A 15,442-nucleotide genomic window follows, 5' to 3' on the forward strand; every position below is an offset into this window, starting at 1 on the left:
CAATGAGGTACAAAGGACACGGCAAAACTACACAAGGGTGGATTTCAGAGCTTGTCCATCAGGCAATACCAGGCCCAATCAACAGACTGCATCAGAAAATGCAGCAGAAAATGGGTTTGAGTCTCTCAAAAAGAGAAACATGCCCCTGAGGCCAAACACAGGCAAAAGGAAATGTGATGGCAGGAAGGTTTCATTTCTTTTTCTTATAGGATAGCACAGGAAACTGTAGTAGTAGCTTTATCAGGATTTCACTGTGGCAGCAGAAAATGTTAAAGTAAACATGATTACTTATCTGACATACATGCTGATTAACTGAATAAAAAGTGTATTTGTGGCCAAAATGTAAAAGGTGGACAATTGTATGTCAAGTGAAAGTGTAGATGTCTGAATCCAGAATGTTCTTTCATGGATGAAATGTCAGGATCATGGGTTAGATGGGCCCTTGTAATGTATCAATTATCTGTCATTACTTGGATGAAAATCCAGACAGTATTTGTCTCTATTTTACTGATGACCTGAAGCTTGATGGCACAGAAAATATTCTGGGTAAGAGTCAAGATCCTAACATTTTGAAAATATGGAACTAACTCCAGTAAGATACAAATTTTAGTAAAGCTAAATATAAGTAATGGGGCTTTACAAAAATTAGCCTCCAAGGAGATGCGGCCAAAATGTCACATGAAAAAGATAATCTTTGGTAAATGGCATATAGTCAGTATGAGTTGACAGAGCAATGCCCACCAAAAATGCTTTTTTATTAGTGACTACACTAGAGGAAGCATTGGTACTACTCTGGAAGATTTGTTTTCAGGCCTAGACACCTCACTTTAAAAACAGCAAATGGGCACATGTGAAGAGGATTATTAAGGTGAAAGTCTAGAAATGACAGGAGCAAAGGTTGACAGGAGAAGGTGTTGAGGAACATGAGACCTGACTTAAAATACCTGAAGAGCAGCCCTTCAACAGAGCAATTGGACAATTCTTTATGACTAAAGGTGGCAGAAGTTGTATAATGGGTAGAAGAGGAACACAGATTTCAGTCTAATAATTTTAAAATTTCCTAATACTTGAAGATTACAGAGGTTGGAAAAGGCTTCCTGGAAAGGCAATGAATTTGCATTTGTTCACAGCAAATAAATGGCCAGGAAGACTGGTTATCTGTTGGTGGTCTGGGGAATGTTAGGTAGCAATTATGTTCAGATGGGATGAAACAAATAAGATGGGATGATTTCTAGAGTTCATTCAATCTGAACTTATATAAGTCAGGTAAAAAATTGCTTTTCTTAACTACATAATACAAGAGGTAAAATCTTAGTATGGCTAGTGATTACTGAAATGTATCACGTAAGACAGAGTTCAACAGGTCTGACCTTCAGTCATTTCAGAGCCCAGATAGCTACAACGTTCCTTTCAGTGTGGGAGCCACAGGCAGGGATGTAATCAGTATCTGTGCACATGCCCTTCACTACCAGAGAGGGTACTCATGGGCACAAAGTGTATCCTGTTTGTTTTTGCCAAGAACAGCATGCTGTCAACAAAGGTTAAATAGAACCAACATGAAATAAACAACAATTTCTTTAACAATGGGTGGTTGTGGTATTGATTTATTTTTCCCCAGAACATCTTAAAAATCACACATGGGCATTTGCTTATAGAACAGTACAGTCTAAGAAAACCAGTAAGAGGAGAATCTGAACACACACTGAAAGCATGGAATACTGATATATGTTGAGCCCTTGTGGAAAACAGTATGACTCAGTTGGAATTGACAAAGCTATGCTGGAATCTCTCAGGAATTTTCCTTCCCACTGCATATCCCCTTTTAGACTATAAATGTAAAGAGAATTGTTTGTATGCATTAGTTACAGCAGTATAATGGCTTACATACAAGTGCTTACTCACATGTAGTTCCCAAAGGATTACTACAGTCCTAGCAGGAATATGTACTGCCTTGGAGGAAGACTCAGGATAAGATATTATTCAAGTCAAGTTGTATCAGAGCCAAAGTATTTCACAGGCTTAGCAAAAATGGACAAGAATTAATATAACCTACATATATTTCTCATAAGATTTAATCATTGTCCAGAACAGAAATATTCGTTATTCTGAAGGCACCATCACACGAAAAAGGACTGGCACACAATATTAGGAATAAAAACCACCTGCCCCCCGCCAGCTCCACAGGTTCTGTTCCTCAGGGAGCCTGTAAGCAAACATCTAGAAAGAATGTAGCGAGTGTCTTGAGGCTCAATGCCACATCCACCAAGCCACAACTTAGGGCTACTAGGTTGGGGCAGTAGGAATGAAAATCACATACAAATCCCATTGACTGATTAGATGTGTATCAGAGTACAGGTCCACCATACAATTAGTTAAATATACTAGAACAGATTATCCAAAACAACACTGTGGAAAGAATTACCAGTGTTTCCACATACAATTACTTAATTCCTGACATGTTCTTGAAGAGGAATAGTCTTGAACTGATGAATGACGTCTGTCTAAAGACTTATCCTCTCCCACTCATTTAAAATAATGGCTATTTCATGGAAAAAAAAAATCCCAACAAGGCACTGTGAGCTTTTGGGGATACAGTATATAAGTAGCTCAAAAAAACTACTTATAGAAACTTATATGCCAGTATGAGCATTTCATGTCCTTTTCCGATATGTGAACAAGATTACCTTAAAGGAAAAACATGTTTCCTAGGGTGCATGTGGTGTTCAGGAAAAACACTGCCAACAAAAGGTTGTCTTAAAAACACGTATATATGTTGCTTAGAAATCCACGATGAAACAGAATTTTTTCCTTTTCTTTCTCACTCAGATTTGGAATTCAGAGTCTCTGCAAGATGTTTTGCCTTGTGGAAAAATAAACAATCTCCTTTGGAAACCAAAAAAGAAATGTTTTCATGTTCACAGAACTAAAGTTACTAAATTCTGTGATGGTTCTTTGGCTTGAGTGTTCTATATGTCAGTTGTCCTTACTCTGATTTGTTAAGGAATTAATTGTGATTAGAAGAGCACAAGAGTGCCCTTTGAGGATCTTCCAAGGTTCAAAAGGGAGTGCTTCGGGTTCACAGGAGTCTCAATGCCTCCTGGGAATACAGCATTGATTTTAAAAAATGATTAGGGATTGACAAAACCTAGCTACCAATATCCTCAACTATAAATCCAAAGAGATTTAGTCACAAGTAGGTTGCACTTGATTATGCTACAAGCAACAAAATTATAAAAATAAATTTTGTGTGTTCAAATCAGTGGAAATATGAACACGAAAAACTAAAAAGAAAAACCCATATGCAAACAGAAGAATAAACAGCTTCACACTCCCTTTGAAGAAAAAAAAACTTAGACCCAGGTCCATTTTATTAATAATATGATCTATAATCTCTTGACATTACAAGTAGTTTTTACAGTTAAATTTCACACTGAAGACAAACACTGTTTGGCTTAGGGAGCAGAAAGCTGAGTAACTTACATCCTTTATATCAGACACTATATTTTAACAGTTTAAGAAAACCTTTTATACCTTCTGGATTTAAGCATCAATGTATAAGTTGTTTCCTTTACAGGAAACTGAAATAAGTAAAAATTAAGTGAATATACTGACATATGTATGGCTCATTTGGGAACATGAAGCCTAGAGCAAAGCCAAGCTTCTATAACTCATAAAGTCAAAGGTAAAACATTCTGGATTCTTCAAACCTAAATGGGCACTTGTTATTTTCCACTTTTCTTCAACCATGAGCTAAGTCCTAACTAAAATCAGAGTTGATAAAGATTAAGTGGTAAACAAAAAAATTATTAAAGCTGTCCTTAACTCCTGTCTGAGTGTTTTTTAAGATGTAGATATGCTTTCCACAGCATTCCATTTTGGCTGCCTCAAGCACCAGCACATGCAGTTTGTAAATCAATCTGTAGTAACTGTGTTCTAACATTTATACAGAATAGAAGTTCAACCAAACCGAGCCCCATGTAACAGCCAAGGGAACTCACTTCAGTGTAGGACTACAGAGCTTCTCTGATAAGCTACAGTTAAGTTGTAGCTATAAAGGAATATGACAAAGGAAAGTCTGGGTGCTAACATGCAGAAAGGCATTTTCAAAAATGCAAGCCAGGACTTAGCAGTTACTAACAGACTATTCTGGGTAGGGGGAAAGGTTTCCTTGCAACCATCTGTATCTGGTATAACATATACACCGATGGAAGCTCATCCTTTATTGCAATTTTGTTTTCAAAATACATCAACACAGTTAAGCAAACTAGAAGGCTTCCAACTTCATAAATAACTTTTAAGTAATAGCACTACAACATGGAAGCACTTTTAGGAAGAAGACTCCTACTTCCTCATAAGAAACAATATAATCCTCTTTTCTTTGTGTAAAATGATGGGCACAATAAACATGTGGTTTCCACAATTCTTATTAAGTTAAAAACAGCTCAAGTTACTTATCATAAGACTAAATTCACTTATGCACTACTAGAAATTGCACCAAACATTAAGGCAACAGTTTCTCTAAGGGTCTATAAAGCCTGTTTACACTGAGTCTTTAGTATTCAATGCCATTTCTCACTAGCGGCAAGTTACTATTCCCACTGAAACCCCAACCCAAATGTGACATTACCAAATTTAAGTAAATTATTGCAAATATGACTAATTTAAGAAAGTCAGTGTTATGCAGTACTGAAAACCAAATAGGCAATAGGTTTTTGAAATTAAAAATAAACGTTAAAAATGAGTTAAGAAGTGTCACATAAACAGTGTTCTAACTTTTATGAAGCCATTTTCAAATACGATAGAAGTAAGAGGCATGGTTTAAGTGCTTCTGTGCCTATTCATGAACTCAGTCCTCCACAGATACTAAGTCTATACTGAGGCACCTCCCAGAAGTAGGTGTGTGAAAGTGGGGGCTGGGGGTGGGGCGAGGCTTTCTGATTTACTAACTCAGAGCAAAACAGTACTGATGAATGTTCTTGTGTTTCAAAATGATTTCGGTAGAAATGATTCCACCTACAAAATGCAGTCACCATTATAAAATCAAGGTTGGGGAGTCCTGCATATACTTGGAAAATGAAAAACAAAGACATAAATCACGAATTTCCATAAGGTTCATGTAGAATAGTGAACATAATAATTTCAGGTGTTACATTTATAGTTTCCTAATATCAAGTATGGATTTCTGAGGTTGTTGAAACTGAACTCCCTGGGAAAGAATGTTATAACAATTACATGCAAAGGAATGGATCTTCTAATGAACCTGTTTTATTTTTAAAAAATTACTCAGAAACATATATATATATATATATATACTTCCAGTGAGACATTAGTACCTTCTTTAATTTTATATTTTGATCACCAATTAGAGAAATTACCTTCATGAACAGAAGCATTTTATAAAGCTGAGATTTTTATAATTCTAGAGGCAACTTCCTCATCAAGTGTCCAATTAGGTCAAATATCAAGGGCTTAAAGCAAAGATCTGCTGGAAATTTTATAATTAAAAATAAATCACCAATGAAGAGAGGCAGCTTCTAAAAAAGAAATATTTCATTTTGTTGTTAAACTGATATTTAATTCTAATTTAATTACAGATTTATTAGTTTGAGGCCAATTTTAATAGTTAAAAATTATTTATCATTTTGAAGTCTTAAAAATATTTTGTCAATTTTAAATTATCATTTTTCTGGTTAAGGCTACTTCAGATATAAAAGGTATCAAACTGCCCAAAAATACTTTGGAGCTGTTGCTACATACACAGACAATGCATCCTTTTAAAGGATCGTCTGCATTTTGACTTACATTATCTGATCAAATATCAGTTTTAAAAAATTATCAAAAGTTAGGTATTACATTAAGAAAAGAATCCATCTCAAAATGTGAATCATGAACCTTGGCAGACAGTGATTCAAAGTAATCATTTCACTTTAATATCCAGGTTTGAATGTACAAATGCTTGCTAAATGTGATTAATGTTCTCATTATTTAAGAAACAGATATTTCAAACTTTTGATTATGGTATATGCATTAATACATTACATTTAAAAAAAATTTAGGTTAAACCAGTTATTCAAAAAAGGCATTAAACCATTATTAAAAACTAAATTGAAACTTTACTTTTTATATGAAAATTTATCATGCAGTTGGGATTAATTTTAAAAAAGCAAAAATGATTTTTGTCGTCGAAACTGCTGAGGCTTTCAAATTCAGTAGTTGAATGATGACTGTTTCGTTAGTGAAACAATTCTTGCAATTGGAGACATTAAGTCTAAGAAGTTTTCCTTCTGCTCCTGCCGTAGCTGTTTCTTCTGCATTTCAGCAACAAGAATGTGAAATCAGATACATTAGGACTCTAAGTGGAATAAAGGCATTCATTTCATGGGTAAACCTGTTCTTCACTTGCAATGAGGGATGTCAGCTTTTCTTACAAAACATGTTATCAATGAATTAGAATATAACAATAGGTTATCTCAGTGATACAAATACAACTCATACCTCAATAGAAACAGAAACATGGAGAACAAAAACATGTCGCCTAACAGAATAATTTGTATACTGATGATACAAGGTTTTATGCATGTATACTAATTTCAAAAAAAAAAAAAAAACCATAGGCCAAGCACCTTACAGAAGTGAAGGTTTTCTAAATAACAGGTTGTCTATATTCTTTCATGAATATCCTTCCCTTTAATGGCCCAGTCACACTAGAATATGCTCTTAAACAATGTACATGTGTATCACTCCTCAGTGGAATCCTTTCCTAGACATCTGATTCCCAGAAACATTCTTTTAAAAAGAGGCTAACTGAGCAATCAATGATACCAAAATCTGTCTTTGTTCCCCAAGAGGAAGCATCAATACAAAACAGCTGGCAGCAGCTTCCTCTGGAATAATTGGCAGCCTTGTGCTGCCTAAAATTTGAAATGACAACCGTTGGCTGTAAAATGACGTACCTACAATGAGAGAGATTTAGGAATACCATCTGTCAATGCATAGATGTAGAAACAAAACAAACTACAGAATGGAAACAAACTTATTTTAAACCAACAAACAAAGTATCCAAAATATAGTCCATGATATATTTGATTACTAGTATAACCACAGTTGAAAACTTAAAAAAAAATTGACATTTTTTTGTAATGATACTAATGGATTTATAAAAGGTTTCTGTTTCCAAAGATGTTATTGGGGTCCACATATTCCTTGACAGACTTCAGCATCCCAAAGCCGACATCAGAGATACTTTCCTTTAGCCATTGCTTCCGTAACTTGCCCACTGGAAAAACAAAATCAAAAATGCTTCAATATACGCTATGATGCTGGGAACCAATCAATCTTGTGACCACGAGTGAACAAACACTGTGTGATAAATGCTTTTATTCAAAAATGAGAAATGTTTTGCTTTATTTGATTTATTGAGCCCACCAGACTATCAAGCTCATTAAGCCCAGTGTATTCCCAGGGGAAGTCTGTGCTCCACAGTGTCTCCTTTCTCTGTAAACTATGAAATGGAGATTGAAGGAAGCTTGGATGGAGATTATAGCCCATTTTACAAATAACAAAATGAGAAAAACGTGCGTTTCGAAAGAACCCACCTCTGCCTTAACTACCACAACACACCCAAGTTTTAGAGAAAATGAAGTTAATTAAAGAAAAACATCATATTGGGATGAATTTGTTGGGTAAATTTAGCAAAACTGACAGGATATATATTCTTAAAATATTTTAACGAACATAAAGGCTTAAAATAAGAAAATTTGAAACTTTAATAGGCTTAAGATAAAAAATCTAGTTATTAAGCTTCTATTTACATTTTCTTTTCACAGTACTTTTAAATAAATTTGCATGTTCCCAAATAATGGTTACTTTCTTCCTACTGTTTTTCCAGATTTAGATTTCTTTTTCCCTAAGACATTAAATAAATCAAATACCTAATCCATCGTAAACTTAAATCTTTTGCTTTTACATACTGTACAAAGTTCCCTTTTTTTGTTTCTAGGTCTTGCTAATTTGCTCTGAGAATAGTGAAGTAACATAATGGTTAGCAGCATAAATTATATTTCAAAAGGTGCTCAATGAAAAACATAACCTTTTGTAAGTAGAACTTTTGTAAGAAAGAATATGTACTTAATCTGTAAAAGAATTCTGAAATGTCAACTTGCTCTGGTATTAAAAAGCAAAGCAATACGCTAACTTATCCATGGCAAAAATGGATAAATCTTTTAATTTACAGTTAGGATTATTTGTACTTGTACTTCTCCAAAAAACCTATTATTGTAATAATTGAATTCAAATGGTCATTTTCCACAAATGTTCATTAATGATCCAAAGTCATCAACAGTGATTTAATTGACCAACTGAAATGGAAAATCTTCTTTCATTAAAGTATTCAGTCTGTCATTCTAGAATGCATTCCTATTTATTAGGCTGTAGTGATACATCATAACATCTGCCTTTTGGAAACCTTAAATACCATTTCAAGCTCAACTAAAACCATCTTTTGTGTCCAGTTCTCTAAGAAACCATCAAATTGTCATCAAAATAATAAATACTGTGATAATCTCAGAAAGCAAATTATATGCTTGGCTTTCAGAAATAAAAAGGTATTGCTGGTATTAAGATGGGGGGAAATGAGGTTCAGCAGAAAAAAAACCTTAAATTCAAAATGAAAAATTTTGTTTGAGATAGTTCTAAAACCAGAAGCTAAGAGTAAATAAATCCCCCTACTCAAGCAGTCTCTACCACCTAAAAGATATTCTACCAGGACCTTCTATTATCTCCTAAGGGACCACCCATGACTCTGATTCAGCCTGTGTTTTCACTTGCAAATGGATTAGACTTTATGAAGTCTCTTCAACTCTAATATTCTATGATTTTAAGCACTTACTTAAAAAGTTAAAAATCAGTTTTTTCCAGATTTGCTCCACAGGATTAAAAAAAAAAAAACTACTCTGTGAATGGTAAAAGTGGCATTACTATATTATTATAAGCTGCCCACACTGAGGCTGAAGGCAGAGCGGTGATGAGCAGTGAATGCCAGTCTCCACTGTTATCTGTAATATAGTTTCACTGAATGTATCCTGTGGTTATGGATGTAATTGTCCTGAAAAGACTGCAAACAACTGCTCCAACAAGATGGAGCACATTAGAACCTCAGCAGGATGCCCAACAGCTAGCTTGTCTGCCTGGTTTTACACCTCTAGTAATAATGCAATTCCACAAGGAACTGAACCATCGTCTGAGAAGCCACCCAACAGCCATTGCATATTTAATGAAGTCACTCACCAAGCGCTGGAAAACAGAAGGTGCTTGGAGTGCATCATTAGTTCTGTCAGAAGGATAATTTACACATCTATCTTGTCAAATTTTCTATGGTTTATACTTTTACAATAATCAATCTAATATACATTTGATTAGTGAAGTAGAAAGTAAAAAAAAAAAAAAAAAAAAAGTGGCCAGTACAGCCAACAAAGCTGTGGCCTCATAAACACATTTGATAAAAGCATTTAACCCCTTCATGGCAGAGGTCTGGTGCTTCTTCTGCCACTGATAACAGAATTTGAAATGGGGTCAGAAACCTTGGTTTATGCAATTAAAGGTACTAGAAATCTTTGGCTTTGTTTAACAATTTAAGTCAACTACTTCACAGGATACGTACACAGATAGAAAACACAAACAAAAATGTTCAATATGCCTTAACAACAAGACAATTATTGGAGTCTTCTTGAGATTCTGGAGAACCTTATGTAGCTAGCTCACATGGATCAATAAAACAACCACCACCACAGGCCCTAATCTCGAAGAAACACACTTCAAAGTACAAGATTTTTATTCCAGAGCTAAACATCACCACTAATAATGCCCTTTGTACAATTCTTAGTTGTACTGCTAGGCATTCAGAAATTAGCTGACTATACTGATCTATACCCATGTAACACACATGGGTATACAACTATACAGCAGTTCCTTATTAAGCACCTGTAAAACTCATTTTCAGAAAGGGAACAAATTATACTCTGTCCCTTATGTGGCATATATTAAAGGAAGGGAAAATGAATGACTAAAGACAGCAAATAACAGGTGGCCTAAAACTATTTCAGTGTACCTTGTATGGGATAGTTATCTACTGAAAGGCATGTGTACACATACCACATAAAGCCTATTCTTCTTTTTTAGACCTGAATCATCTGATGTGGGGTATTCATAGCTACTGACCCAACATATTCCTTTGACTTCTGATGCTCTAGAAGTATAAATCTAGCCTGAGAGTCAACACCAGAGTTATAAAAAGCCAAGATCACCATCTCGGAAAACAAGTACCTTGCATTCCATAATTCTCTATTATTCTAAATATATGATTCCTTAAGTACTTAAGTATTTAGATGTATTTTATAAGACATAAAAAAGATGGGTCAAATACTGAATATTACAGAAAACTAGGCCAGGCACAGTGACTCATGCTTGTAGTCCCAGCGTTTTGGGAGGCTGAGGTGGGAGGACCATTTGAGCCCAGGAGTTCAAGACCAGCCTGGGTAACATAGTGAGATCCCATCTCTAAAAAAATAAAAATAAAAAAATAAAAAATAAAAAATAAGCTGGATGTGGCGGCATGCATCTGCAGTCTCAGCTACTCAGGAGATTGAGGCGCGAGAACTTGAGCCCAGAAGTTTGAGACTGCAGTGAGTCAAGATCATGCCACTGTATTCTAGCCCAGGTGACAGAGTGAGACCTCATAGTTCACACACACACACAAAGAAACAAAAAAGAAAAGAAAAGAAAGAAAACTAAGCGGGGCGGGGCGGGGAAGGGGGTGTTCTGATTAAATTAAAAATGGAGTTCACTTTTTTACAATTCAATTTCTAATAATATATAGAGAGTCTGGATAAAACAAGTTGTGTGTGTTCTTCCACAACACATAGTACATTTTTAAAACTTTGCTTTTGGAACAGAGAATATGGAAGCTTTCAAGTATAGTTTTTCAAATTATAGGCTCACTGTCCCCCTGGATGCTAAGAGATTCAAGAAAGAATGCAAGAAGTTGTGGTATGATCAACAGCATAAATGAATGAACAGGCATGTACTCAAGGTATGAGAGGTAAAATGATGTAAATGGAAAATGTGGACATGGAGGCCAATCTGGCCACCAAAAATTATCTGGAACTACTCTTTGAGGCTTAAGGGATTGAAGAGTTAGCAGAAACTACCAAACAGTCCTAACCTATAAGGGATAAATCCAGCGTCTGCTGGTCACAGAAGTCTCTAGTTAAATTTTAATTTTTTGAAACATACATTTGATTATAAGTCAAAAAGATTTATTATAGACTTATTAAAAAGAACAAATTATGAAATGGGCCATACATTTAGAAGATTATTGAAAGTGGAGCTCAGAAGTAGACTTCAGCCAAAGCAAAAAGCATCTGACCATTATAAGAACTATATTTTGAAAGTTCTAGTTTGAGTATCCTGGATATCTCTTTAGCACTATTCTATAGGTCAGATTTTAAGAAGAAAATCTAGACTTAGCTGCTTATATGAGTGATCTGAACACTGACTTTGTATTTCAAGATTTAATTTAATCTGACCAAACTACTGCTGGATTACGTAGTGGTGCTAGAGGGACACCCAACCTCTTCCCAGGATTAACTGTTTGCTAATCACATGAAACCAACTATAAAAAGTATTCTGTAACAATGTAATAATGTAATACAGGCATTCTCCGACTAACATATTATTTATAAGTTATAGACATAAAATTGTCAAAGAGAAAAAGTTCTCTTTAGAGATCTAAAGCTAAGTGATATTATTCAAGCCACCTATACTCACTCTCCTGGTGATACACCTGAGGCTAGAAGCTACTAAAGGTATATAGCATGTGGTAAGAGACAGCAAACACAATGTCGTCCCTGGCCCTTTTGTCTTGGGCTTGGCCCCTGTAATCACACAGGGGTGGGCAGTTGGTGAGGTGGGGAGCAGGGATCAGTACCTTCTTGCTACAGATTTCCTCTGTCAGCTCTCAAATCTGTTTAACCTGTGCTATAGCTGGAATATTAATAGTTTAATGTTGAGTTAAATTATGGATTAAGTTGGTTTCCACAGTATGTTCTTACACTCTAACTACAACATTGCTTCAATGGAAAAATAGTATAACCAACATATAAGTTTTGTTAGAAAAGGCCAAAGAAACTGAAAAAATTAAAAGGCAAAACAAATCTTCTACCTTATGGTAATCTGATAAAGATTTAATGTTGGAAAGGCTAAACTCATCTGGTAGCTATCAAAGGAATAAGACATTGACATTGATATAGTCAAGAACAGTTCTGTCATAACAAGGATCCCTGTGCTGTCTGTTTACAGTCACACCCTCTCCAGCCTCAACTTTTGGAAATCACTAATTTTTTTTTTTACTTTTAAGATTTTGTTGTTTCAAAAATGTTATAGAAGTAGAATCATGCAGTATGTAACCTTTTGGGATGGCTTTTATTCACTTAACATAATTCCCTGGAGAGTTATTCCAAGTTGTTGCATGTATTGATAGTTCATTCTTTTTCATTTATTGCTGAGTAGTATTCAATGGTATGGATGTACCACAGTATGTTTAGCCATTCACCAGCTGAAGGACATCTGGGCTGTTTCCGGTTTGGGTTCATTATGCTATTATGAATAAAGCTGCTTTGAATATTTATGTTTATGTTTTTATGTGAACGTAAGTTTTCACTTCTCTGGTACAAATGCTCAAGTGTGCATTTGCTGGGTTAAGTGGTGATTACATGTTCAGTTTTATAAAAAACTGCCAAACTGTTTTCCAGAATGGCTGTACCACTTTACATTCCCCCGAGCAATATATGAGTGATTCAGTTTCTCTGCATCATTGGCAGAATTTGATATTGTCACTATTTTTTTTTTTATTTTAGCCATTCTGATAGGTGTGTAGTGATATCTCCTGTGGCTTCAACTTTCATTTCCCTAATAGCTAACAATGTTGAACATCTTTTCATGTGATTATGTGCCATCTGTATATCTTCTTCAGTGAAATTTTTCTTCATGTCTCTTGCCTATTTTTTAATTAAAGTATTTGCTTTTTACTAATGAGCTCTGAGAATTATTTATACATAATAGATATGTCTTTTCTTGGATATAGGGTTTGCACATATTTTCTCCTACTCTATAACCTATCTTTTCATCCTAACAGAGTCCTTCACAGAGAAATGTTTCTAATTCTGATAAAATCCAGTTTATCAATTTTTTATAAATTATACTTTTAGTGTCCAGTCTAAGAATTCTTTGCCCGGCTCTAGATCCTGAAGGTATTCTACACATTTTTCTAAAGGTTTTATAGTGTTGTTTTACCATTTTGAGTTAACTTTTTGTATAGGTATGAGATTTAGGTCAGGTTCTTTTCTTCCCCCCAGTACTATTTGTTGAAAAAGCTATGCTCCCTCCACTAGATTGCTTTTGTACTTTTGTCAAACTCAGCTTGGCATGTTTGTGTGCTCTATTTCTGGGTTCTCTTTTCTGTTCCCCTGATCTATGTGTCCTCCTCCAATAATGCACAGTCTTGACTACCGTAACTATATAATAAGTCTTGAAATAAGGTAGATTGACTGTTCTCACTTTATTCATTTTCTCAGATTTGTTTTAGCTGTCTAGCTCCTTCTCCTTACCATATAAATTTTAGAATAACATTTTCTACATCTATTAAACATCTTGCTGAAATTTTGACAGAAAATGCACTAACTAGATAGATCAATTTGTAAACAACTGACAGCTTTACTAAGTACAGTTTTCTACCAAACTATGAATACTGTATGTCTCTTCATTTATTTAGGTCTTCTTTGATTTCTTTCATCAAGATTCTGTAATTTTCAGAATACAAATTCTGTATATATTTTGCTAGATTTATGCCTATTTCATTTTCTTTGGAACAACTACAAGTGGTATTATATTTTAGATTTGGTTTCTGTATGTTTATTGCTAGTATTTAGAAATGTAACTGATTTTTGTGTGTGATCTTGTATCTTGAAATCTTGCTGACTCTGTTTTTGTACATTCTTTGGGATTTTCTATATAGTCAATAATGGCACCTACAAATAGGGATAGTTATACTTCCTTCTTTCCAGTCCATATGCCTTTTATTTCACACTATAAATTAACAAATGGCCCCAAACCTGATTTTTTTGCTCAGCTTCTTTGAGTAGTTTCCTTTTACTTTTAAAGTTTCTAATACTATTAGATTCTGGTAAGACTACAAAAAAAAGGTAACAGCAGCTGCCCTATAATTATAATAGGGAATAATTTTGGTTAGGTAAAAACATCAATATTTAAACTAGGACTGGTTATACTTAATCAAGGTTTTTAACTTCCTGACAAGGACTTAGGTATAATTTTAGCAAATGAACAACTTAAAAACTTAAGTCATAAATTGAAATTAAATACATGGCTGACATAAACTTTGTTATTTAAACTGACCAGCTCGTCAGTTACAAAAACAAGCACTATGAAGATTAAGTTAAGTAGGCTTTATATTTCCTATAGCCTCCAGTTCCAGACTACATCTGTTTTCTCTGATACACAAAACCAGAGTTAAAATAGCTCCATTTATCACAGCATGATTGTAGGCAGACAAACCAGCCTGTCTGTTTCCAGATAGTGAAAGCAACTGTTATTAATCACAATTACAGGCCAAACCCTTTAAGAGAAATTGCATCAATATTCTCCCAACCCCTGGCCCTTTTACTCTGGAACTCAAATATGGTACTGAGAGTGTCATGACACTGCCTGAAGGTCAGTAAATAAAGACGCTACTATGAGTTCAACTTGAGTTTTAAGTTCAGGGTGCAAATCAAGAAAAATCTTTTCTATACATAAAAATAAGTGATCTCTCAAAAGCTCTAGTATTGAATAAGTTTAGCAAGGCAACTAAAAACATTTTTAAAATTTATGTTGAAAAGGTTTCTGCTTTATGAAATTATAGTGAATAGCAGCAGGCATTTGAAATATACAAATTACATGATTACCTATAAACAGAAAAGCTATTATGAAAATAACATTCTTCGATAGCAAATTTCATAGCCAATACTGTGAAGGACCCTTATTTTTCTTTCATGCTGATTGTAAGAAACTTTCCTATAGAGTGAGATCAACTGTAGTTTATAAATGAAGTGTTAAAACTATTGTTGAATCATATCCCTTGAATGTATGGCTCTTTCTCAAATACACTCTAATCCTTTCTTTAATGGTTAAGGCAAGAGTGCCAACAGAGTGCCACCTGGTGCTGTTTATTGCTATTATTAAAAGCAAACAAACAAACACTCAAAACTATTGTTTTTTAAGCACCTACTAAATGTAAGGCATTTAGATGTTTTACATACATTATCATGTTAAGTCTTACAATAAACATATGAGACAGGTACCATTATTCCCATTTTGCAGGTGAGGAAAGTGT

The 15,442-nt window shown here is 34.5% G+C and overlaps 1 protein-coding gene across 1 annotated transcript in view; it reads right to left on the reverse strand.

Moving 5' to 3' along the window:
- Nucleotides 1–1,588: 1,588 nt before the first annotated feature.
- Nucleotides 1,589–15,442, reverse strand: part of AGPS (alkylglycerone phosphate synthase) — a 158,962-nt gene continuing 145,108 nt past the window's right edge. The window contains exon 20 of the mRNA XM_033231031.1: nucleotides 1,589–7,276. Within this exon, the coding sequence (XP_033086922.1) occupies nucleotides 7,155–7,276 (122 nt within the window). The 3' untranslated portion in view covers nucleotides 1,589–7,154. The remainder of the gene's footprint in view (nucleotides 7,277–15,442) is intronic.

Source organism: Trachypithecus francoisi, unplaced genomic scaffold (assembly GCF_009764315.1).
Source record: "Trachypithecus francoisi isolate TF-2019V2 unplaced genomic scaffold, Tfra_2.0 Lachesis_group13, whole genome shotgun sequence".
Taxonomy (NCBI): domain Eukaryota; kingdom Metazoa; phylum Chordata; class Mammalia; order Primates; family Cercopithecidae; genus Trachypithecus; species Trachypithecus francoisi.